Source organism: Oncorhynchus clarkii, chromosome 6 (genome assembly GCF_045791955.1).
Source record: "Oncorhynchus clarkii lewisi isolate Uvic-CL-2024 chromosome 6, UVic_Ocla_1.0, whole genome shotgun sequence".
Lineage (NCBI taxonomy): Eukaryota > Metazoa > Chordata > Actinopteri > Salmoniformes > Salmonidae > Oncorhynchus > Oncorhynchus clarkii.
Window position 1 is genome coordinate 47,584,026 of NC_092152.1, and position 27,032 is coordinate 47,611,057.

Here is a 27,032-nt window from a genome sequence, read left to right on the forward strand (position 1 = left end):
GCATGGATATTGCAGACAGCTGATGACCATAAAGAATGATAGCGGCATCTAATGGCCAAAATACTTTATTAGCGCCAATGAGCGCTTCCACCATTTTAATGTGGTCAACTGGGTGGGAATTCAATTTCATTGGCTGATCCCTCCTGGTGACCCTGTTGTAGTCATGTCCAACCGGGTCCTCATAAGTGATCAGCCAATCGTGAAGAAGAAAATTGACCTCTTCACATTGGAGATAGTCTAATGGCGCTGCCACAGACGCTATAATGGAACAGATACAAAAAATATTTGTCCTCTATCTAGCTCTATGCTGATAACTCATCTAATATGTTAGCTACTTCGCTGAAATAAAAGGTACCTGAAAACTGCGAGCGAACCACCCCTGGAGCCATTTGAGGAGAGAGTGATAAAGTAAAATGTTATTTTGTTCTGGTTTGTGTAATTTAAAGGACAGGATACATATAACAAATACACTCAATCTAGGTTGTTTTCTGATTCGGCCGGCCCGCTCGGCGCCTTGAAACAATGCACAGCTACAAAGCAGCTAGGATTTGTTAGGCTAGTAGCTTAAGCTACATTTATCATATGCGAAGTGTAAATGGGAAGCTGTATATCTAATTATATCATGTTCGGCTCTTCTATAACACACCACTCAACATTTTAGGTGTAGCTACTTCACGCGAACTAGTGGAGTATGTACGTTGCTAGCTAGCTCTTTGCATGGAATGCACATTTAGGATTTTGCCGATTGAGAGGATAGTTAGCAAGCTAGCATTGCGTTGCCCTGCCCGCCATCTTTTTAAAGGAATAGATTGTGATGCTACGTAATCATCATGCACACCATCGCTACATGTAAAATAGCTACTATTTTGTGAGATAAAGGGTGGATAAGTAGTTGTGTACATTTAGCAATATACATTTTAATTGATAAGCGTGTCAGATTTTGGACGTAACATGGGAGGGGGAAATGTGCTTTTGGGAATGTTTTATCTCTGCATCGTTGTTGCCTAGCTACAGATGTGATTTAACCAAATATTATTGGTATCCATTACTGTGAGTTACAGGTTTGGTACTGTTTGGTGTAGCTACGGATTGTAACACCATATAATGTAATTACAGGTTTGCCTATACAGAAGCTGCAAGATAATTTTATGCTAAACTGGTATTGGCTATACAATCTTCGTTCTCGATTTGTGGAAACAGGAGTCCCATAAAATGAGTTTCAGGGGGTCCGTTTGAATTTTGAAAATGCTCCGTTATTAAAATAAAATACATGTTTGCTCCATGAAGTAATCCAACAATGTGTATACACTGCCATCTTGTCTCTTTCAAGTGTTCTCTCATTGATCGAGACAGGGCTGTCATGACATGCAGCACTTTGAGGTGGACACCCACCTGTCTCGATTAATAGGAGAATATTTGAAATGGACAAGATGGCAGCGTACATATTGTTGGATGACTTCATGGAGCAAAACATTTATTTTAATAATGGAGCATTTTCTTAGTTCTAACGCTCCACCTGCAACTGGACACGGACATTTTAGATGACACATTTTGGGCGAATTGAGAATGAAGAAAGTATTGTTAAGGTCGGTCGGAAATTCTCTGTGCTACACTTACAGTAAATGATAATGCCCGAGAAGCCGGTGTTTGGAGGATATAATGGCACGGGTGTTGTCTGGAAGACTGCAAACTAGATGCACTTCGTTTCTTTATACCTTTTTTTCAATTTACATTTCTTTGTATATATCCATAAAAACTATGGCAGCTGATTCATGATTTCTACAGGCTGAGAAACGCTGCCTGCCTCTCTCCTCCCGACCCCGACACGTTCATTATTATGAGACCGTTGGAGATAGAATTTGAATATTGAAACTATGTTGCAAATGTTGGAGAGACAGGCAGTAAGGTTTATACAAACGTCATAGATTTAGCAGGCGGTAAATTTGTGGAATAGACACCGGCTGGAATGCGTTTTTAACCAACCAGCATTCAGGATTAGACCCACTCTTTGTATAGCAAACAGTACCTAACCTGTAACTCCCAGTAATGGATACCGATTTTTGGGGGTACATTATCTGGTGTAACAATCTAGCTAGCTGTTGCCCAGCTAAATGCTAAATTCTTTGCCCATTTTACAAATTCTAAGTGATCAGGTGTCTGTGCAGGCTATATTACTTAGGCTAGATGTAATGTGTACTCACATTTTTTATTAATTACAATTTTTTGTTTATAATTTAACTACCACTGATAGCTCAAAGTCTTTGTCATAAAATGTTAGCCTAATTGACTCAAGTAAACTTTACTGTCTGTGAGGATGCTATCTTGAACTCTGAGTGTCTCATATTTTCTGAACTGCAGCTCCCTTCATTTTCTAATTCCAATATTTGTTTATTTTGTTTTGCAGGGCACGGACACTCAGGTCATGAGATGGGATGTGTGTACTGCTGGAGGAATAAGGAGCTGAAAGAGGAGCAAAGTATCCATTGAAAACACTCAGACGTTTTGCAGAACTGGGAAGAAGTGTTCTCCTGTTGCCAGTATGTCGGCTGTTCCTGCTGCCGTCCCGACGCTTGTTAATCCACCGCCACCAGAGTTCTTCAACCCCAACAAGCCTGGCAGGAAAACTAACCAACTACAGTACATGCAGAATGTTGTGGTGAAGACTCTATGGAAACATCAGTTTGCGTGGCCCTTTTATACGCCTGTGGATACCATCAAATTATGTCTTGCTGTAAGTCGAGTCCACACTCCGTAGTTTTCTCTTTTGTTATTGGTAGTTAGTAATAAGTAGAAGCAGATCCTTTAAGCTAGTAGGGCTGTCCCCAACAGAAAAAAACCTTGGTCCACCGAAAGTTGTCTGTTTTTTCGACCAATTTACTGGTCAACATTTTTAAAGTGTATTTTTCCATATAACATCAAATATATGCATTGCGCTTGTCTGATGCTTTAAGCTTACGGTTTGATGAAATAAGACAAATGCCTCAAGAGTGCGCCAGAGATCTAGATAACCAGAATTAAAAAAAAAAAAGTAACCTGACCCTACTATTCTCCTCCCTCTCCTGCTGGCTTACGTAGATTCTGCCATTACTCATCTAATGTTGCCAGGTGTTTGGGTAAAATGAACATTTTTGTTTTATCCTATAAATTACTGACAACATTTCTCCCAAATTCCAAATAAAAATATTGTCATTTAGATAATTTATTATCAGAAAATGACAACTGTTCAAAATAACAAAAAAAGATGCAGTGTTGTCAAACCTTGAATAATGCAAAGAAATAAGTTCATTAATTTCTAAACACAATACTAATGCTTTAACTTAGGAAGAGTTCAGAAATCAATATTTGGTGGAATAACCCTGATTTTCAAACACAGCTTTCATGTGTCTTGGCATGCTCTCCACCAGTCTTTCACATTGATGTTGGGTGACTTTATGCCACTCCTGGAGCAGAAATTCAAGCAGCTCGGCTTTGTTTGATGGCTTCTGACCATCCATCTTCCTCTTGATCACATTCCAGAGGTTTTCAATGGGGGTACAGGTCTGGAGATTGGGCTGACCATGACAGGGTCTTGATCTGGTGGTCCTCCATCCACACCTTGATTGATTTGGCTGTGTGGCATTAAAATAACATCAAATTGATCAGAAATACAGTGTAGATGTTGTAAATGACTATTGTAGATGGAAACAGCAGATTTTCTTTTATGGATTTTTTAAAAACTCAGCTAAAAAAGAAATGTCCTCTCACTGTCAACTGCGTTTATTTTCAGCAAACTTAACATTTGTAAATATTTGTATGACCAAAACAAGGTTCAGTTTATGTCTCAGTTGTTGAATAAGTTCCACAGACATGACTAACAGAAATTGAATAATGTGTCCCTGAACAAAGGGGGGGGTCAAAATCAAAAGTAACGGTCAGTAGCTGGTGTGGCCACCAGCTGCATTAAGTACTGCAGTGCATCTCCTCCTCATGGACAGCACCAGATTTGCCAGTTCTTGCTGTGAGATGTTACCCCACTTCCATCAAGGCACCTGCAAGTTCCCAGACATTTCTGGGGGGAATGGCCCTAGCCCTCACCCTCGTCAACCGCGACTCGTCAGTGAAGAGTTTTTGCCATTCCTGTCTGGTCCAGCGACGGTGGGTTTGTGCCTATAGGCAACGTTGTTGCTGGTGACTTCTGGTGAGGACCTGCCTTACAACAGGCCTACAAGCCCTCAGTCCAGCCTCTCTCAGCCTATTGTGGACAGTCAGCACTGATGGAGGGATTGTGCGTTCCTGGTGTAACTCGGGCAGTTGTTGTTACCTGTCCTGCAGGTGTGATGTTTGGATGTACCGATCCTGTGCCGGTGTTGTTACACGTGGTCTGCCACTGCGAGGACGATCAGCTGTTCGTCCTGTCTCCCTGTAGCGCTGTCTTACCCGTCTCACAGTACGGACATTGCAATTTATTGCCCTGGCCACATCTGCAGTCCTCATGCCTCCTTGCAGCACGCCTAAGGTACATTCACACAGATGAGCAGGGACCCTGGGCATCTTTCTTTTGGTGATTTTCAGAGTCAGTAGAAAGGCCTCTTTTAGTGTCCTAAGTTTTCATAACTGTGACCTTAATTGCCTACCATCTGTAAGCTTAGTGTCTTAACGACCATTCCACAGGTGCATTAATTGTTTATGGTTCATTGAACAAGCATGGGAAACGGTGTTTAAACCCTTTACAATGAAGTTCTTTGGATTTTTACGAATTATCTTTGAAAGACAGGGTCCTGAAAAAGGGACGCTCTTTTGAATGCTGTGAAAATTATAATTCCCTTGTACTGAAAGGACTGTTTTGGTGGGATGAAGTTTTGGCCTGCCTGGTGCCAGACCCATAAGAAAGAGTTCCAAACCTCTCCGCCCATGACGGCTCATTTTCAGTTCACCCCTCCCCACTCAGACCACTCCGACAGTCCTAGCAAACTTCTTGAGAAATGCCACTTTGCTAAGAAGCTATTTTTGTTTCTTTTTCACCATTTTAATTGAAAACAATCACAGTAAAGTAAGCTGTTACCCAGAAATTATTTTATTTTGAAATAAAAAGGTCTGCATTGGACCTTAAACCATGTTTTAAGGCTATGTAGTGTTTGTTTAGATTTTACTTTTACAAACATTGGAGTAAAACAAGCTTATATTTTGGGTTCTAATAGGGTATGACAGTTTAAATAAGCACGAGGCATTTATAAGATATTCTCAAAGCATCAATGGGTATATGTCATTCATTTATAAGTCCAGAAATGGATGTAACAGCTAAGGATTCTAGCTTTAATGCTACATTTGGCTCTGGGTAGAAGTAGGCTCTTATATTTGAATGTAAATACTCTGTGTGGATGTATGTACATTTTTGTGTGGTTCCTAAGTAGTAGTAACATTTATGATGTGTTAAAGGATGAACCCCTCATTGTTCAACATTCATCATAAAACATGTTTATTTACTGGCCATTTATTTTTATTGCTCCCTCATATTGAATGTTTTTTTCCAATTGATGCTGCCATATAGGACTATCATAAAGTTATCAAGAGCCCAATGGACATGGGAACAATAAAGAAGAGGCTAGAGAATAACTACTATTGGAGCGCCAGCGAGTGCATGCAGGACTTCAACACAATGTTTACCAACTGTTACATCTACAACAAGGTAAATTCTCCTTTACCATTCATTCCAAATCGAAATACAAAAACCAGCAATAACAAGTAGTTCAAAGAGCATACTTCCTTTTGTTTTTTTTCATAGGATCACATAAACTGACATGTACACACACAGTTTTCCAGTGACATTGATTTTAACTTGTGTATGTTATTTTGACTCATCAAGATGAGGATTGGGATTTGAAAAGTATTTACGCTTTCTCTACTCTGTCTAGAGGCGCCACATCACCTTTCTAGGTATTATTGATACTGTAACTGTGATAATTTTGATCAGGTGCTCCGTCTGACCTTCGCCTTCATCTTGACCCATAACTCATTCCCTCTTGTATTCCCACAGCCTACAGATGACATTGTGCTGATGGCCCAAGCTCTGGAGAAAATCTTCTTACAGAAAGTGGCTCAAATGCCTCAGGAGGAGGTGGAGCTGCTACCACCGGCCCCCAAAGTTAAAGCTGCCCACAAACCAGGAGGGCCTATTAGTGCAGGTAACTCCATCCTTTCACAGTTGGGAGGGACTTGCGCGCTGAGGAAAAGTTGTTTGAGGGGAAATGTCTGTCACTTACAAAAGTTTGCTTCCTGCGTCTTCCTTTCAGGCAGCCAAGCAGAGGCTGAGCCAACAGATTCACCCCCATCCACACATCCTAGCTCCCCTCCACCTGTGTGTCAGACTCCTGTCATAGCAGCCATGCCAGTGCCAACCATCATCTCTGTTATCCCTGTCCAAGCTGTGTCTCCTGCTGCCTCCATGATGGCTGTGGTTCCCACAGCACAGCCAGTCATCAAAGTAAGTCCAGAAAGTCTTTCAGGTATTGGAAACAGCGTTGGGTGTGAATATGTGGGTCTGAGCAAGTGTGATGTCATTAGTGTTTGTGAAAATGTGTACAGTGCCTTGCAAAAGTATTCATCCCCCTTGGCATTTTCCCTTTTTTGTTGCATTACAACCTGTAATTTAAATACATTTTTATTTTGATTTCATGTAATGGACATACACAAAAAATAGTCCAAATTGGTGAAGTGAAATGAAAAAAATAACTTGTTTAAAGTGGTGCATGCATATGTATTCACCCCCTTTGCTATGAAGCCCCTAAATAAGATCTGGTGCAACCAATTACCTTCAGAAGTCACAAAATTAGTTAAATAAAGTCCACCTGTGTACAATCTAAGTGTCACATGATTTCACATGATCTCAGCATATATACACCTGTTCTGAAAGTCCCCAGAGTTGGCAACACCACTAAGCAAGGGGCACCACCAAGCAAGCGGCACAAGGAAGACCAATGAGGTCTCCCAACGGGTCAGGGACAAAGTTGTGGAGAAGTACAGATCAGGGTTGGGTTCTAAAAAAAAAAAATATCCACAACTTTGAACATCCCATGTAGGAGACTCCCCAAACATATGGAAGAAGGTACTCCAGTCACATTTAGCTTTTCGGCCATCAAGGAAAACGCTATGTCTGGCGCCAACACAATACCTCATCACCCTGTGAACGCCATCCCCACAGTAAAGCATGGTGGTGGCAGCAACTTTGAAACTGGTCAGAATTGAAGGAATGATGGATGGGGCTAAATACAGGGAAATTCTTGAGGGAAACCTGTTTCAAACTTCCAGAGATTTGAGACTGGTACAGAGGTTCACCTTCCAGCAGGACAATGACTGTAAGCATACTGCTAAAGCAACACTCGAGTGGTTTAAGGGGAAACATTTAAATGTCTTGGAATGGCCAAGTCAAATCCCAGACCTCAATCCAATTGAGAAGCTGTGGTATGACTTAAAGATTGCTGTACACCAGCGGGACCCATCCAACTTGAAGGAGCTGGAGCAGTTTTGCCTTGAAGAATGGGGAAAAAAATCCCAGTGGCTAGATGTGCCAAGCTTATAGAGACATACCCCAAGAGACTAATTGCTGCAAAAGGTGGCTCTACAAAGTATTGACTTGGGGGGTGAATAGTTATGCCCACTCAAGTTGTTTTTTAGTTTTATTTCTTGTTTCTTTTTTCACAATAAAAAATATTTTGCATCTTCAAAGTGGTAAATCAAATGTTCAATGATGTGTAAATCAAATGATATAAACTCACAAAAAATCTATTTTAACTCCAGGTTGTAAGGCAACAAAATAGGAAAAATTGGGGTGAGTACAAGGGGGTGAATACTTTCGCAAGCCACTGTAAATGTTAATGTTTATTGTTTACAGTCAAAATGGGAGCCACCTAGAAAAACTTGAATTTCTGGCTAATTTTTCCAAAAAACAGCCTGAAACTCTTTGTAAAGACTTTTGACATTAGTGGAAGCCCTAGGAACTGCAATTTAGGAGGACTTGGCCTTAAAAGTGAGAGCTATTGAAAATAGTGGTAGGATGAATTGTTTTGGGGGAGATGGTTTGTCCTCTGGGTTTCGCCTGCCATATCAGTTCTGTTATACTCACAGGCATTATTTTAACAGTTTTAGAAACTAGAGTGTTTTCTATCCAAATCTACCAATTTATATGCATATCCTAGCTTCTGGGCCTGAATAACAGGCAGTTTACTTTGGGCACGCTTTTCATCCGGACGTGAAAATACTGCCCACTACCCAAGAGTGGTTAACAAACTATAGTTTTGGTAAGTCAGTTAGGACATCTACATTGTGCATGACACAGGTAATTTTTCCAACAATTGTTTAGACAGATTATTTCACTTTTATAATTCACTGTATCACAATTCCAGTGGGTCAGAAGTTTACATACACTAAGTTGACGGTGCCTTTTAAACCGCTTGGAAAATTCTCAAAAATGATGTCATGGCTTTAGAAGCTTCTGATAGGCTAATTGACATAATTTGAGTCAATTGGAGGTGTACCTGTGGATGCATTTCAAGGCCTACCTTCAAACTCAGTGTCCCTTTGCTTGACATCATGGGAAAATCAAAAGAAATCAGCCAAGACCTCAGACAAACAAATTGTAGACTTCCACAAGTCTGGTTCATCCTTGGGGGTATTTTCCAAATGCCTGAAGGTACCACTATCATCTGTACAAACAATAGTACTAAATTATAAACACCATGGGACCACACAGCCATCATACCGCTCAGGAAGGAGACGCGTTCTGTCTCCTAGAGATTAATGTACTTTGGTGCGAAAAGTGCAAATCAATCCCAGAACAACAGCAAAGGACCCTGTGAAGATGCTGGAGGAAACGGGTACAAAAGTATCTATATCCACAGTAAAACGAGTCCTATATTGACATATCCTGAAAGGCCGCTCACCAAGGAAGAAGCCACTGCCCCAAAACCGTCATAAAAAGCCAGACTACAGTTTGCAACTGCACATGGGGACAAAGATCATACTTTTTGGAGAATTGTCCTCTGGTCTGATGAGACAAAAATATAAATATTTGGCCTTAATGACCATTGTTATGTTTGGAGGAAAAAGGGGGAGGCTTGCAAGCCAAAGAACACCATCCCATCTGTGAAGCACGGGGGTGGCAGCATCATGTTGTGGGGGTGCTTTGCTGCAGGAGGGACTGGTGCACTTCACAAAATAGATTGCATCACGAGTAAGGAAAATGATATGGATATATTGAGGTAACATCTCAAGACATCAATCAGAAAGTTAAAGCTTGGTTGCAAATGGGTCTTTCAAATGGACAAGTACCCCAAGCATACTTCCAAAGTTGTGGCAAAATGGCTTCACAACATCACCCCTGACCTCAATCCTATAGACATTTTTTGGGGCAGAACTGAAAAATCGTGTGTGAGCATGGAAGCCTACAAACCTGACTCGGTTACGCCTGCTCTGTCAGGAGGAATGGGCCAAAATTCACCCAACTTATTGTGGGAAGCTTGTGGAAGGCTATCCAAAATGTTTGACCCAAGTTAAACAATTTTAAAGGCAATGCCCCAAATACTAATTGAGTGTATGTAAACTTCTGACCCAATGGGAATGTAATGATAGAAATACAAGCTGAAATAAATCACTCTCCACTATTATTCTGACATTTCACATTCTTAAAATAGTGGTGATCCTAACTGACCTAAGACAGGGACTTTTACTAGGATTAAATGTCAGGAATTGTGAACTGAGTTTAAATGTATTTGGCTAAGGTGTATGTAAACTTCCGACTTCAACTGTATGCATGTAAATTTTTTTTGCATTATATAAAAAATGTAATGTTAAGTCCAGGAAGACGGGGTTTCTCCCGGGGGTCTTTTTATTTAATTCTACAGTCTAATGGGATTTCATGTGGGGAAAGTATTTTACAATTCTGCTCTTCAAAATGTTGTCTTAGGATGTAATCTATTAGAAATCAGAAAATGTTATATGCCATGTCTTGATAAAGAGAAGCAAGTCACTGTCTTTGTGTTTGGCCATTGTCATTTTCACAGAAAAAGGGGGTGAAGCGGAAAGCAGACACAACAACTCCCACAACCTCAGCAATCTCGGCCAGTAGAAGTGACTCCCCTACCCAGCTCCTGGAATCCCAACAGGGGAAAGTCTCATCCAGGCGGGAGAGCACGGTGCGGCCCGTCAAGCCCCCCAAGAAGGGCACCGAGGACGGCGAGGTGCCACTGCTCGGTGGCAAGAAAGGCAAGCCCGGCGAGCAGCTCAAGCACTGCGACTTCATCCTGAAGGAGATGCTCTCCAAGAAGCACGCAGCCTACGCTTGGCCTTTCTATAAGCCTGTAGATGCGGAGGCGCTAGAACTGCATGACTACCATGAGATCATCAAGCACCCCATGGACCTCAGCACTGTCAAAGTAGGTCCCCTATTCACTCCCTCGACTCACTCCTAACTCTTCTAAATTGCCCTCCAAAGCCTGGCTGTTTACTTGGTGGAAGAAAATAATTTGACCCTGTTTTTTTTATTTCGTGATTAAAACTGTCCCTGAACGACAGTCGACACCGTAACAGCTAAGGGGAGGATGATTACCATTGTTTTGCTAGTAGATTTGCTTTTGAGTTTTGAAGAGAGAGCTTTCTCAGTAATAAGACTCTGACTGTTTGCGCTGTGCCCACAGAAAAAAATTGACAGTCAAGATTACCAAGATGCCCAAAGCTTTGCGACGGACGTCCGGTTAATGTTCTCAAATTGCTACAAGTACAACCCCCCCGACCACGAGGTTGTAGCCATGGCCAGGAAGCTACAGGTAGGATAAAGTTAATCAGATCTTTAACTCACCTCATTGGAGCACTGTCGGTTGAACTGCCCCTTGTCTTCTTGTTTCTCAGGATGTGTTTGAGATGCGATTTGCCAAGATGCCAGACGAGCCCGTTGACGCCACCCAGCCCTCCACCACGCCGGTGGTAAGCAAGAGTACAGAGAGCAGTGAGAGCAGCGGCAACACCTCCAGCTCGGAGAGCTCGGACTCAGAGGAGGAGCGGGCCACGCGGCTCGCCGAACTGCAGGAACAGGTGGGTTCGGAACAGGTGGGTTCTCACAACCAAGGACCAAGATCCAAAACCCGTGGATGGATGAACAGGGAGATGCCCCCTTCGTCCCCCACATCAGATTTAGACCGCTACCACTTAAAAATCAAAGCCACTACATGATGTTCAGAGATCCACCGTAAAAGTGACATAGTTAACCCTCTACCGCCACAAACTGTTAGAATATCTTGGTATCATGGCTTGCATACTGTAACTGTAGAGCTCACATTTTAGAGCAATGTTTTACATTTCATTCATACCAATGGTGACAATATTTAGCTCTGATGATGAAATAGTTTGTTGTGCTGCTAGGATGTTAACATGATCTTTGGAGTTTTCTATCTTTGTCCACTGATTTCCCCTTTGGCTTTCTTACCAGCAAATCACTGTGGAGCACCCCAATGGTAACAGGGCGGGGAAAAAAAACGGGTGTGCCAAACGTTTTCAGGTGATTTATCTCTTACTTCCCCGTCCCCACAAAACTATTTATATTTTTGTATTGCACCTTGTTGAAAGAGCGGTAGAGGGACCAGCACTCTGAAACGGATTGTAAGTGTGCTTGGTAGATGGTAGGGATGAGGGTTTGAAATAAAATGTGGGATATCCGGATATTTGAAATACATGTGTTTTTTAAAATGTTTTTCATCTGAGCACTGCTGCGTGAGGGAGAGGCATTGGCACGCTATTGCTGCAGCTGCGGAGGGGCCGTTGTGTGTGAGATGGGAGCAAGCCAAGCAGACGGAGGGGAGAGAGAGACCAAGTAACTTTAGCCAAGGCAACTCGACTACAGCCAAGACTAACTAACTTGTAGCAGCCCCAATGTTATTTACCATCCCATAAAACACAGAGGAGGCTGGTGGGGGGGGCGATATAGGAGAATGGGCTCATTGTAATGGCTGGAATGGAATGGTACCAAATGCATCAAACGCATGGAAACATTTGACTCTATTCCAGCCATTACAATGAGCCTGTCCTCCTATAGCGCCTCCTATGATATAACCGTGCCTTTCTTGACTGGATTAGCCCAGACAAGCTAGCTAGCTAAGCTTTTCAGCTACAGCTAGCTAGGCTAATTGAGGCTACAGTGCATTCGGAAAGTATTCAGACCGCATGATTTTTTTCCCCATATTTTGTTACGTTACAGCCTTATTCTAAAATTGATTAAACATTTTTTTTATCATCAATCTCCACACAAAACCCCATAATGAAGGCAAAAATGTTGTTTTTAGACATTTTTGCACATTTATATAAAAAAGAAAGTGAACTGAAATCACTTATGTAAGTGTTCAGACCCTTTACTCAGTACTTTGTTGAAGGACCTTTGGCAGTGATTACAGCCTTGAGTCTTCTTGGATATGACGCTACAAGCTTGGCACACCTGTATTTGGGGATTTTCTCCCATTCTTCTCTGCAGATCCTCTTAAACTCTGTCAGGTTGGATGTGGAGTGTTGCTGCATAGGTATTTTCAGGTCTCCAGAGATGTCTGATCAGGTTCAAGTCCAGGCTCTGGCTGGGCCACTCAAGGATATTCAGAGATTTGCCCCGAAGCCACTCCTGTGTTGTCTTGGCTGTGTGCTTAGGGTTGTTGCCCTGTTGGAAGGTGTACCTTCACCCCAGTCTGAGGTCTTGAGTGCTCTAGAGCAGGTTTTCATCAAGGATCTCTCTGTACTTTGCTCCTTTCATATGTCCCTCGATCATGACTAGTCTCCCAGTCCCTGCCACTGAAAATCATCCCCACAGCACAATGCTGCCACCGTCATACTTCACCATAGGGGATGGTGCCAGATTTCCTCTAGACATGACGCTTTGCGTTGAGGCCAAAAATATCAATCTTGGTTTCATCAGACCAGAGAATCTTCTTTCTCATGGTCTGACAGTCCTTTTGGCAAACTCTGCCTTTTACTAAAGAGTGGCTTCCGTCTGGCCGCTCTACCATAAAGGCCGGATTGGTGGAGTGCTGCAGAGATGGTTATCCTTCTGGAAGGTACTTCCATCTCCACAGAGGAACTCTGGAGCTCTGTCAGAGTGACCATCAGGTTCTTAGTCATCTCCCCGAACAAGGCCCTTCTCCCCCGATTGCTCTGTTTGGCCAGGCGGCCAGCTCTAGGAAGAGTCTTGGTGGTTTCAAACTTCTTCCATTTAAGAATGAGGGAGGCCACTGTTTTTGGGGACGTTCAATGCTGCAGAATGTTTTTGGTTACCCTTCCCCAGATCTGTGCCTCGACACTGTCTCGGCGCTCTACAGACAATTCCTTCGACCTCATGGCTTGTGAGACCTTATATAGACAGTTGTGTGCCTTTCCAAATCATGTCCAATCAATTGAATTTACCACAGGTGGACTCGAATCAAGTTGTAGAAACATCTCAAGGATGATCAATGGAAACAGGATGCACCTGAGCTCTATTGAGTCTCATAGCAAATGGTCTGAATACGTATGTAAATATTTAGTTTTTTTTACGTTTTGGAAATTTGCAGAAAATTGTAAAAACCTGTTTTTGCTTTGGGGTATTGTGTGTAGATTGATGTCAAAAAATATATTTAAACAATTTCTGAATAAGGCTGTAACGTAGCAAAATATGGAAAAGGGGAAGGGGTCTGAATGCATTGTACATGCTGCGCTTTCTACCCAACCCCATTAAGATTAAACAGCTTACCTGTTGGTTTCTCGTTGTAGCCTACTCTTTCTAATATCTCTAACTTTTAATTACATTGAGCCTTTTTGCAACTTTGATTGGCCAACATTAAAAACAAGCTACCCACTGAATGCTACCCGTCGGCTGCCAGTCTTTTTATGGGGCTTATGTCATAAAAACTACATTGAAAAGTTTGTTTTATTAAATTAATCATTTGAAATGTAATGGTATATTTTTGTAGTATGTTACAATGTCACATGGATATTGCAATACAATTTTCCGTGTTAAAGTATTCGAATACTATTGTCCATCCCTAGCAGATTATCTTTCCCTCAGTAGTCAGCTTGCTCTTTGTCATGTCGGCCTAGAGTCCTTTCTAAGATTTTGTTGATAGTTACTTTTTCTCTCCATTGTTGCATTATTTTAGTGTTTTTTTTATAGGAAATGTTAGTTTTCATGGTGGTAAGCATTTCGTCGGACGATGTAAACCATGTGTATCCAGTAAATACGACTAATAAAACTGTGACAGTGTTGGCTGGTGGCGAATGGTGATAGTGTTAGCAGTGTTTATTTTTTTTTAATGATTCTGGCAATGATTTCAAATGCTTTTTCCGCATTGTAGCTTCACTTAAAATATTTCCTCCTTTTTTCAAGTGGAATAAAATACCAATGTTTTTGTGCTGAAGACCAGGAAATGTCAGTGTTTTATTAGGGTGTTCACAATTCAAAGTTATTATTTATATATTTTTTGTTCTATATTACATACTTGTTTCTTCAAAAAGCAATCAGCCAATGCGTCACTTGGAGTCAGCATGTGCGTCTTGTTTTAAAGTGTTAGCTACAGTACAGGCTGGGTGGCCCCGGTGTGCTTTTCCTACCGCTTTTTTCCCAGGCCAATGGGAAATTATTTATCGAGACACCTCATTTGCATGCCAGTATTCTACTGTTTTACTGAGATAAATCAATGTACATTATACACATCACACACTTGATTGAGCTTTCATTTGAGAAGTAATGCAGAAACATGAGTACTGTGTAGTCCATTAATGAATGCACATAATACATTAATAAGATAACTTGAGGATGATTTAAGATGCAACAAAAGCTAAGTCAATCAAGCAAATGCATGAATTGGCTATAAAATGAGACTCCTTCAAAGGGAAAAGAAAATGTCCCTCCCAGGGCTAAAATATAACTAATATCACTGTCATAATTGTGACATGAGATGGTCCAAGACATAATGGTGCAAATTAACTGCAACAGGTTACACGTGCCAACATCACACATTAAGCTAACCATCGATGCCTGTATTTTGCCATCACTCCCAGTATCTTGCCCCAGTCCCTCCATCAGCTTCACCCTACATACACCAACATCTGGACTCATAGGTGACTCTTGACTCTGCTTTTCTCCTCAGCTGAAGGCCGTTCACGAACAGCTGGCTGTTCTGTCACAGGCCCCAGTAAGTAAACCAAAGAAAAGGGAGAAAAGGGAAAAAGAGAAGAAGAAAGAGAAGGACAAGGGGAAGGCTGATGACAAGAAGAAACCCAAGTCAGCACCCCAAGTCAAGGCAGCTAATCAGAAAAAGGCTCCAGCCCGGAAACCAAACAGCATGGTGGTGGCTACCAGGTACTACTGCCCAGTCCTTTCATATCTGTGTTTTGTAATTCATCACACTGTCCTGAGCATCACAAGTAATTTGCTCAAAAGCTGTAGGCCTAACAAATATCTGACCAAAACTATTTCAGGCAACCGAAGAAAGGGTCCAAGGTGGTGGTGGCGAACAACGAGTCAGAAGAAGAGCCATCCCTTCCCATGTCGTACGACGAGAAGCGCCAGCTCAGCCTTGACATCAACCGTCTCCCGGGTGAGAAGTTGGGCAGGGTGGTCCACATCATCCAGTCCCGGGAGCCATCGTTGCGTGACTCCAATCCAGACGAGATAGAGATAGACTTTGAGACACTCAAACCCTCAACCCTTCGTGAGCTCGAACGATACGTCAAGTCCTGTTTGCAGAAAAAGCAGCGGAAACTTTTACGTAAGTCGTGAACTATTACTCTTTCTTGGTGTTTTCACAGATTCCCTTCTCCAGTCACTAATGGTTACGGCTTCTTCAGGGATAAACCTTTCCTTTCTATGTCTGTTGCCTAAATGCTTTAAAGCTACCTTGCATTTGTTCCTTCCTCCCCCTTTTGAACTGAGGTTACTCACCCTCCCATGCCTGGTTTTAGTGGTTCATTGAAAATTAGCCTTCAGTTCAGATAAAATTGTCTCTCGTATGCAGAGCAGTTTGGCAATTTACGTAGAGTACTTGTGTTGAATGCGACAACAGAAATATATCCTAATTCAAGAGAGCAAAACTGACTTGAACTGGAACTATTGTTTTGGTCCAATAGAATTTTAAGTGGACTCATTACCACCACCAAAACACAGAAAAAAAAAGGGATGTTAGAGAGACCAAGACGTGCAGCTCGTTACCACATCAGCAAGGTACAGCATGTGGGAACTTATTGCAGGGCACTGTGTGTCTCTCGCAGCGGGCATTGAGGAATACAGTGCCAATTCTAAGGAAGAACTGGTTCAGGAAAAGAAGAGTTAGGAAAGAGACTACGGGATGTGAGTGGACAACTGAACCACAACAAGAAACCGCTTGACAAAGGTACCTGTGTTTCAGAGCTCACAATGTGCAACAGGCTGCCAAATGGACTAGAATAGTATAGGCAAGAGATGGGCAAGTGAAAACTAGGCCAGTGAGAACTTGAGGCCTTGATGGCAGTTTTGTTGATGCTTTGTAGAATTAATGTTTCTCTAGTTTCAAGGATCAGTTAGCCCCCGACCTAGCGACTGTCTAGGCATGGAGGTCCAGTAGCAGCTACTGTCCAGTAGCTTTATGATGAGTGATTCCTCACCGAACTAGAACAGGACCATGATTTGGGGGATTTTCATGAAATCGCATCCATTGAAGGGTCCTTTGAAAGAAGGATTGTTGACAGATATTTGACATTTGTGTCTGAAAGTGTAATTGAAATAATAATTAAAGGGATAATCCACCCCCAGAAAATAAACTCTTTAAACTCCTGTCAATTTTTCGAATGTTTTATGAGTGGGTAAAATAACTATTTTCACCATGTTTTAACTTTTAAGTGGTCTGTCTGTGAAATCAGAAAATCGTGTAGGAACGCGTTATACATATACGGTACTCATCACTGGAGATGGGGGAAAAACACAACATAACATTTCATAACGCTTTTAAAACAATTACTTGCACTCCAGATCACCATCATCCGTTTATATCGTCATGACAAAGTATATATTTCAGTTAGATGTCCTCAATCTAAACAGTGTACCAAATGATTCAACTCTATCACACAATGCTCCCTGTGGGTCTGTAGGAAAGGGTCGTTGTCATAGCTAGCAACGTCTGCACTCTGCACATTGAGGCAGACTGAGAGGAACTGCAAGTTGAACATGATGAGATTGTGGACTCCTAAATTGATAGCTTTAAATTATGGGTTTTGTAGTCGACTTGTGCTGCAACAGATTTTCACATGCTGCTATGAACCTTGTTATAACCTTGTTCCCACATATATAACCTTGTTCCCACTTATTTAACACTGTAAATCTTACGACTTTGCTGTTTTGGGTGGATTATTCCTTTAATTGAAGTTGGAACATTTGTGACAGTTTGACCTTACCCAGGCCTCCTTTAAGACTCCATGTTTAATCTGTATGTGCTACAAGGGGATTGGATCATAATGCCTCAATTTATCATAACTCTAAAACTAGGTGAGATCCCACTTTGGAACTTTGATATAATATGCCTGTCGATCAGTTTTCTTTCTTCAACTATTGGTCAGGACCCAAAGTGGGCCCTGGGCATGTGAGAGGTGGATCGCGAGTTATGAGAATACATCTATAATTAATTTGGGTTGATTTGGGTCACAGGAGGACGATTCATTTCTCATTTGGGTCTCGAGCTAAAAAAGTTTTTAAGAACCCCTGCTGTAGATTTATATTAGGATCAACAGCATATTGGAAAATGTTTTTCAATATTCATGTTTAGATTAATCTTTATTCATAAATTAATGCAAGAAAATCATTTTTTTAAATCAAAATACTACTCATATTACAGAGCAAGTAGTAAAGCTTCAAATGACAGATGAAACATTATGGTGTCTAAAGTAGTTCCTGAGTAAGGCCAAAACTTAAATGAATTATTTCTCAATTGTGCTTTAAGATACAAATGTCAAATAATGTAATCATACCTTCTTCCAAAGGATCCTTTTATGGATAAAATCCGTGAAAATCAAAAGAAACATGGTCCTCTTTTGTTCGAGTTTCGTGGGCAATCACCCTGATGGCACATAGTGATAGACAATCATTAGAAATAATACAAACATGGAATGGGACTAGGGCATACCCCAGTGAGTCGACTTGTCGATTGTTTGGTCGATAGGCTGTTGACAGACCGAGATTTCTTTAGTAGAGCAGTAGCAAAACATATATATATTTTTTTAAATATCATGGTGTACGTAACACCTGTCTGAGTGAACTGATTCATTGAGGAGGCCGTGGGGATGACACAGTCCATCAGTCTAAGACGTGCTACTAAAATTGTATATGGTTATATTACATAAGAACAATGGTGCCACACTAATAAAAATAACGTTATTTGATATAAAATGCACTTCCTCCTGCATTGGATATTGGCCGCTGTCCGCAGTTCAGAAACACATCAGTGTGCTGTTGAATTGGCGCCTTTTCCTAGACCATGTTGCTATGTGAATATAAGCAAATTTAACAAGCATATTGGTGTTGAGAACAATGCAGAGGAAAACAGCCCTTGCCTTATTTTCTAAGAAAAGTGAGGAAAGGAAACTCCAACTTAATTAGGTCTATAATCAGCGCTTGCTCCTTACCTTCTTTTTCTTGATTTCCAGTATTTTTCACAACTAGTCAAAATGATTCTACACAACTTTCCCTTTACATCCTGAGCAAACAGTAAACATTCCCCCGTTTCGAGTTTGTCACATCCTCGGCATCCATTTTTCTGTCACGTGTTATGGTGTTCAGATTGTTATAACCAATTTATTGATGTGATTATGATGTGCTATAGGTCAGGCTCTATTGTGCCCTATTCGGACGGGATTTGTTTTACTGGGGGAGATCAGTAATGTAATTACACTACCATTTTGAAAGAAAAGCACATTTTCTCATGCCAACATTAACAATGTCTACACTGTATTTCTGATGTTATTCAATTTGTTATTTTAATGGACAAAAATTGTGCTTTTCTTTCAAAAACAAGGCCATTTCTAAGTTACACTACTGTTCAAAAGTTTGGGGTATGTGCACGAGCACAAAACACCACATCTGTAGTTCTAGTCCCGTCCGAATCTACTATGTCAATAATTTTTAGCATGGCAGGAGAGCATCAATTCCAGCCAGAATAACGTACTCCAAGGTCCTCTGATAATACTAGTCCGGTGCAAATCGAAATCCCTGTGTTTTGAGACATGTCTGAGTTTGACAGGTGTTGCTCACGGTTTGCGCAAGAAAACATGAAGCGATTCAATAAATTGCGTATAAGCTATATACGAATGGCATTAATTGTAGCCTATCAACTTTCACAGTGAATGCTTTTGTGCGTTCAAACTGAAAATTGCCAAATGCAGTCGTATCTGGCCCGAGTCCAAAATGAATGACAGTACAGACAAGGCCCGAGTCATTTGGCCCAGATCTGGTAGCCTGAAGTTTGATTTTATTTGTTATTTAACTAGGCAAGTCAGTTAAGAACAAATTCTTATTTACAATGACGGCCTACCCAGGCCACACCCTAAGCTAGACGACGGAAGGCCAATTGTGTGCCGCCCTATGGGATTCCAAATCACGGCCGGTTGTGATACAGCCTGGAATCGAACAAGGGTCTGTAGTGACGCCTTTAGCACTGAGATGCAGTGCCTTGAACTGCTGCGCCACTCGGGGGCCCTTAACTGAGCCAAAGCTGCTATTTTTGGGCCAGAATCGGCCCAGCAATGTCCCAAATCCACTCAATTCTACCCAACCCTTCCCCCACTAAAACATTGTTAAATGTAGTTAGTAATATTATATTAAATGTAGGTAGTTATATTGCAGTTATCAACTGAAATATGAACAACATAAACATAAAAAAAATACATGACATTTTCTGATTTTAAAACTTTTAGTTAAATAGATGAAATTGACTTTGTGTGCGTGTCATCCCTCAACAGGCACTACACGCATGTACAGTAGCATGGATGTACCCAAATAAATGCACTAGAAAACAGCTTAAAAAAATGCAAATGCAGCTACTTTGATGTAATTTTATTTGCAGATTTGACATGACTAGCTAGCAAGCAAGGGATAAGAACATTGCCAGCCTGCATAGCAACCAAACAAATATAATGAACAAGTCAGCTTCTCTAGCAACCTAACTAACCTATAGAACTAACAACCAGGTTAAGTGGAAGGATGAAATAGTATGAATTTACATGTCATTTTTACCAGTGTGCTTGTTTTCTTTGGCAACCGTGGTATAAGCGGGATAAACGCCTCTGCTCTGTACAATTTCTGGAACTAATAAACACGGGCAGGACCAAGTCATCCATTATTTCCAGATAATGTACAAAGCATCAGTGTTTATCCCTTACATGTACAGTTGAAGTTGGAAGTTTACATACACCTTAGCCAAACACATTTACACTCAGATTTTCACAATTCCTGACATTTAATCCCAGTAAAAATTCCCTGTTTTAGGTCAGTTAGGATCACCACTTTTATGTTAAGAATGTGAAATGTCAGAATAATAGTCATTTAGTTATAATAGTTAATTATTTATTTCAGCATTTATTTCTTTCATCACATTCCCAGTGGGTCAGAAGTTTACATACTCAAATAGTATTTGGTAGCATTGCCTTTAAATTGTTTAACTTGGGTCAAACATTTCAGGTAGCCTTCCACAAGCTTCCCACAAGTAAGTTGGGTGAATTTTGGCCCATTTCTCCTGACAGAGCTGGTGTAACTGTGTCCGGTTTATAGGCCTCCTTGCTCGCACATGCTTTCTCAGTTCTGCTCACAAATTTTCTATAGAATTGAGGTCAAGGCTTTGTGATGGCCACACCAATATCTTGACTTTGTTGTCCTTAAGCCATTTTGCCACAACTTTGGAAGTATGCTTGGGGTCATTGTCCATTTGGAAGACCCATTTGTGACCAAGCTTTAACTTCCTGACTGATGTCTTGAGATGTTGCTTCAATATATCCACATCATTTTCCATCCTCATGATGCCATCTATTTTGTGAAGTGAACCAGTCCCTCCTGCAGCAAAGCACCCCCACAACATGATGCTGCCACCCCCGTGCTTCACGGTTGGAATGGTGTTCTTCGGCTTGCAAGCGTTTGACAGCCAAAGCTTTGCTGCAGGAGGGACTGGTTCACTTCACAAAATAGATGGCATCATGAGGATGGAAAATGATGTGGATATATTGAAGCAACATCTCAAGACATCAGTCGGGAAGTTAAACAGTTCTATTTTTTGCTTCATCAGACCAGAGGACATTTCTCCAAAAATGACGATCTTTTTCTCCATGTACAGTTGCAAACCGTAGTCTGGATTTTTTATGGCGGTTTTGGCGCAGTGGCTTCTTCCTTGCTGAGCGGCGTTTTAGGACTCGATATTGGACTCGTTTTACTGTGGATATGAATACTTTTGTACCTGTTTCCTCCAGCATCTTCACAAGGGCCTTTGCTGTTTTTCTGGGATTGATTTGTACTTTTCACACCAAAGTACGTTCATCTCTAGGAGACAGAACGCATCTCCTTCCTGAGCGGTATGACAGCTGCGTGGTCCCTTGGTGTTTATAATTGCGTACTATTGTTTGTACGGATGAACGTGGTGCGTTTGGAAAATGCTCCCAAGGATGAACCAGACTTGTGGAAGTCTACATTTTTTTTTTATCTGAGGTCTTGGTGGATTTCTTTTCATTTGCCCATGATGTCAAGCAAAGAGGCACTGAATTTGAAGGTAGGCCTTGAAATATATCCACAGGTTCACCTCCAATTGACTCAAATGATGTCAATTAGCCCATCCGAAGCTTCTAAAGCAATGACATCATTTTCTGGAATTTTCCAAGCTGTTTAAAGGCACAGTCAACTTAGTGTATGTAAACTTCTGACCCACTGGAATTCTGATACAGGGAAATAATCTCTGTAAACATTACTTGTGTCATGCACAAAGTAGATGTCCTAACCGACTTGCCAATACTATAGTTTGTTAACAATACATTAGTGGAGTGGTTGAAAAATGAGTTTTAATGACTCCAACCTAAGTGTATGTAAACTTCCGACTTCAAGTGTGTGTGAATTTGTCTCTGGGTCTATCCGCCCTTTCCTTGCTGTATTTGGTCCTCTCCTTTCTGCCTCTGTGGTGCAAGCTGCAGCCACCTTATGACGAACTTCTCCAGCTCCTATATCTGTAGCTTTGGATGTGAGTGTTTCTCCTGACAGCACCTTTTGAATAACATAAAAAAATAGCAAAAGAAGTTACAACAATTTGTCAGATTTGACACCACACAAAAATCCTAGGATTCCAGACCTCAAATGGGAAGCACATCAACGTAATAACCACACAGGTTTTCAATTTCAAAACAGATCAAGAGATTTAAATATAAGCATGTTGTAGCACCACCGTGTGGTCAATATGAATGTGCATGCATATGTTGAGTCTTGACAGGGTTTGGAACATGTGTACCAAGTTTGGTTACAATACAAATATCTGCGTCTGATTTTATGTGCCAGAACATTCCCACATTGTTTATTGGTCAGTTGACATTTAAAAAATAGTTAAGGTTAGGTATGGGATTTGGTTATATGTAAGGTAGGGGAAGGGTTATGGTTTGGGGTAGGTACGTCCCAAGGATCCCAGATAGCACTGGTCATAAACATATAGGAGCTATGGATGCAAGGACTGGCAATCCATTATATCAAGATTTTAGTTTTGTTGTGACTCTGGCTTGTCATTAAATGTGAACTTATTTTATCAAATCAATTCTGTCATTATTATTATTACGTGATTAAACTAATCATGTAAATTGAATGAATTAGGAAGTCGGGGCACCATGGAAAATGTTCAAATTACACCAATTGGCTCAATTATTTATTTACTAACTAAATAATCACAGAAATACATAAACAGTAGATATTGGTTACTAACAATGATAGGAAAGAGTCCCTAGTGGACTAAGCTGATACGACGGCTTGGTGGACAAAGGGAATGGGTTGGGACTGAGAGCGGGAAAGACGAATGGATTCATTACACACAATCTATAATTATGTACATTGAAATGCAAGTATATATTTATGTCATTGTTCTCTTCTCTGTTGGAATCCAGTCCGTCTGCTGGAGAGTTCATCAGTCACTCTGGTTGCGTTTCCCCGAATATCAAAGTATTTCCTGGTTAGATTGGATACTTCAGAGCACCATTCAGAAATGGTAGAATAGATGTTTCTATATATTTCTATAATGGGTATACAGTGTCTAGTGAGTCTACACACCCTTGAACAGTTTTCATATTTGAGGTCGACTCCTTTTACTGTACAGCCACACCAGCTCAGGGTACCGGCCTTCAGATTCACATTTTGAGTATTTGGCGTACGGTGGTGGAAGGTGGAGACAGTCCATCAGAGAGGCTGAGGGTGGCGAGACAAATAAGAAGACGTATTGTAGAGCACATCACTTTACATGGGGTTCAAGTGAGGAATGGGGTCAGCTAAAATGGATGGACTGTAATTGTTCAACAAATAATACGTTATTATGAGTGAACTGTTGTCACATACATTTATGGCTGTGAACAGTCAGAGTATTTGGTGCATGGTGGTGGAGACAATCCGTCGGATGCTGAGGGTGGAAAGACGGTCTGTGTCAATATATGGAAAAATACACATTTTAAAATGTTGACCATTCGATTGGTCAAAAAAAGAGGACTCTTGGTCACCAAGATTTTTGTTGTTGGGGACAGCCCTAAATGGGACACGTTTTCAGTGTTTCTGCGTTAGGCTTTAGCCATGGAGGGAAATAGAACAGATTCAGACATTTCTGTAAGAAACTCTCTGACTGCTTGGATGGCTACCTCTTCTTCTCCTCTAACCATGCACCTCAAAAGTGTTAGTCATTGAACAATGTCACCATAACTACATCTTCAATTTAAGTAGTATTGACTAAATATGGCCTATTACTAATTATGCCGCTTTGGGTTGTTTATAATATACTGTTCATTGATGCTCTCTGTGAGGATGGTTGTCTGTGAGGATGGTTGTCTGTTTTCTCTAAGTTGATATGTCTTTGTTTGACTTAGTATTAACCCTCTCCTCCTTCCTTCTTCTCTGCAGAGAAGGCAGGCTCGGCGCCAGCAGGGGGTGCCTCTCGGCTGAGCGGCAGCAGCAGCTCCTCTGACTCTGGCAGCAGCAGCTCCAGTGGCTCCAGCTCAGAAAGCAGTGACTCCGATTGATCAGAGAAAGACCCCCATACCCTGAGTCCCTCTCTCACCTTAGGTAATTTACCCTCCTTTTTAGCTAGTAGGGTATTGTCTTCTTTTCTTCCCCTGGATTACTTTTATAAGATAATGAAGACTTTCGATGACTGAAGATATTGATCATGTTTTGTATTTAGAAATGCCTTTAGAGACAAAGTAGGAAAACGTGTAAGAAGATATAGCTGACTGAACATAGTCAGGGTTTGTTTTTGCTGGCCCTCAAAGGGAAATGCCTGGTATCACCAGAACCACATGTTAGTTATTTTAATTGAAGATAAAAAAATTCTGCTTTACATGGGTGCTCGTAGCTGAATCAACTTTGAAAGACTGTTATACCAGTAGGAAATCTTTAAAAACACTAAGATTGATTTTGGTTTGGACAACATTGTCTCAAGGGACAAATGTTTTTTCTCTTCCTGGGATGGCTGTTGCCTGTAGTTTGACCTTTGCCACCTCACAACATTCCATTCCATTTTGTTTTACTTTATGTATACAGCTATATTGAAGAAATTAAGATTGTTATTTTTATGAGCATAAATCTCATTTCCATTGACAATGCAAAACAAATGGTTACTAGTCATCTATCGCAAAGAATTTATTTTTGTTATCAATCTTCCATGCTCCAATCAGTATTTAAATCTGTTATGTCTCAAGGGTCTGTTAAAATATAGTTGTGGGTTAACACTAGACTGCAGTTGAATAGAACATTGACTTAATCATGGCCCTATCTGTATTTCCTGAGGATATTTTATATACACATTTGTGGCAAAGTAAAGTTGCTATTCGAACACCTTTTGCTGATTGTCTAATTATCATTTTTGTGTCTTGTTTTCTTAGCAGTGTTTTGCTTTGATATTTTGCATCAAGAATGTGGAGCATATACAAATGAACTTGTTTGGTTTGATACTTCCCAAAGTAATGTATTACTAGATGTACTCATACCTTTTAACATCTACTTCTTTATAAAGAGTTCACCTGATGATTTGTCAGGCGATTTTCTTTTATCAAGCAGTTGAGACTGGGTTCTATGCTTTTCTCAATTTTATTCGATAGTTCTTGACACTTCTATTGTCCTTTACATGTATCTATGCAGCCAGTGTTTAATGTTAAATGCTCCCCTCCTAAGATGTTTTAACACGCATCACATACTCTTGTGATTTGTTTCCTGACCTGTTTGTATATTTGGCATGTGCCATATCTGACAACTTTCATTATTGAATGAAATAACTATTTCCATTGTCTGTGTATGGGCTAGTCTTTTATTGAACATGATGGTTATATTCCACATGTAGGTGAATTAAAACTTACAGTATAGCCTGTTTCTTTTGAGTGGAGAGCAATGGGCTCTCCGTCTCATCTGGGTGATCGACTAAACACAAAATGTATAAAAACTCAATTGGTTTACTCAAGACAGAATTATTTTGTTAACATTTGAGCATTGCAAAGACCTCTGTAAACAAAGCTACACTGAACAAAAATATAAACACAACATGCAACAATTTCACTGAGTTAAAGTTCATATAAACCTAATCTATGGATTCACATGAATGAGAATACCAATATGCATCTGTCACAGATACCTTTTTAAAGGTAGGGGCGTGGATCAGAAAACCAGTCAGTTCGCCATTTGCAGTGCGAAACATCTCCTTTGCATAGAGTTGATTAGGCTGCTAATTGTGGCCTGCTCAATGAGTGACATGTCTGGTGATTTTGCAGGCCATGGAAGAACTGGGACATGTTCAGCTTTGAAGGAATTGTGTGCAGATCCTTGCAAAATGGGGCCGTGCATTATCATGATGAAACATGAGGTGATGGCGGCGGATAAAAGGCAGCATGCCAGTGGCCATCTAAGGGGAGCATTTGCCCACTGAAGTTGGATATGACGCCAAACTGCAGTCAGGTCAAGACCCTGGTGAGGACGTCGAGCACGCAGATGAGCTTCCCTTATACCTTCTGACGAAATTCTTTGGTTGTGCAAACCAACATTTTCATCAAGCAGGCTGGAGGATCACACAGCTGAAGAAGCCTGATGTGGAGGTCCTGGGCTGGACGTGGTTCCTCGTGGTCGGAGGTTGTAAGGCCAGTTGGACGTACTGCCAAATTCTCTAAAACGACATTGGTAGAGAAATGAACATTACATTCTCTGGTAACAGCTCTGGTGGACATTCCTGCAGTCAGCAGGCCAATTGCACGCTCCCTCAACTTGAGACATCTGTGGTGTTGTGACAAAACTGCACATTTTAGACCGGATGTTTTATTGCCCCCAGCACAAGGTGCACCTGTGTACTGATCGTGCTGTTTAATCAACTTCTTAATATGCCACATCTGTCAGGGGGATGGATTATCTTGGCAAATGAAAAATGCCCACTAACAAGGATGTAAACAAATTTGAGAGAAGTAAGCTTTTTGTGCATATGTAAAATTTTGGGGATCTTTTATTTCAGCTCATGAAACATGGGACCAACACTTCACATGTTGCGTTTAAATTTTTGTTTAGTGTAGTTAAGTGTCCTAATAAACAATGTAGTCCAAATTCAGAATAATGTATTCAAACTGCTTGTTTACCCTTTTACAAATACACCTGCTGTGACTGGGTTTTTACTATTATGTATGTGAGGTGGTAAATGTATTTGCGATCGATTAGAGAATTTACAATGGCAATTCATGAATCTGAGATCATTAAATTAGTTGCTAGTAGTGGTGATATTTTTTTACTTTTAACAGCTAAATTCTCATTAACAGACAACCTCTTACATTAAAACATTTAAAAA

The 27,032-nt window shown here is 40.9% G+C and overlaps 1 protein-coding gene across 8 annotated transcripts; it reads left to right on the forward strand.

The window, feature by feature from the left end:
- Window positions 1–27,032, forward strand: LOC139411233 (bromodomain-containing protein 3-like). 8 transcript variants are annotated; one of them, XM_071157248.1, is made up of 12 exons: window positions 1–408; window positions 2,405–2,731; window positions 5,528–5,665; window positions 6,014–6,161; window positions 6,270–6,460; window positions 10,035–10,406; window positions 10,668–10,796; window positions 10,879–11,076; window positions 11,456–11,524; window positions 15,129–15,340; window positions 15,460–15,749; window positions 24,119–27,032. In XM_071157248.1, exons 2-12 carry the CDS (start codon window positions 2,540–2,542, stop codon window positions 24,235–24,237), a joined length of 2,058 nt encoding a protein of 685 aa, XP_071013349.1. In that variant the 5' UTR covers window positions 1–408; window positions 2,405–2,539; the 3' UTR covers window positions 24,238–27,032. The 8 variants fall into 8 exon arrangements, with proteins under 8 accessions (XP_071013349.1, XP_071013352.1, XP_071013357.1 ...); XM_071157251.1 differs by having other exon boundaries at window positions 133–351; window positions 10,879–11,061; XM_071157249.1 differs by having other exon boundaries at window positions 224–351.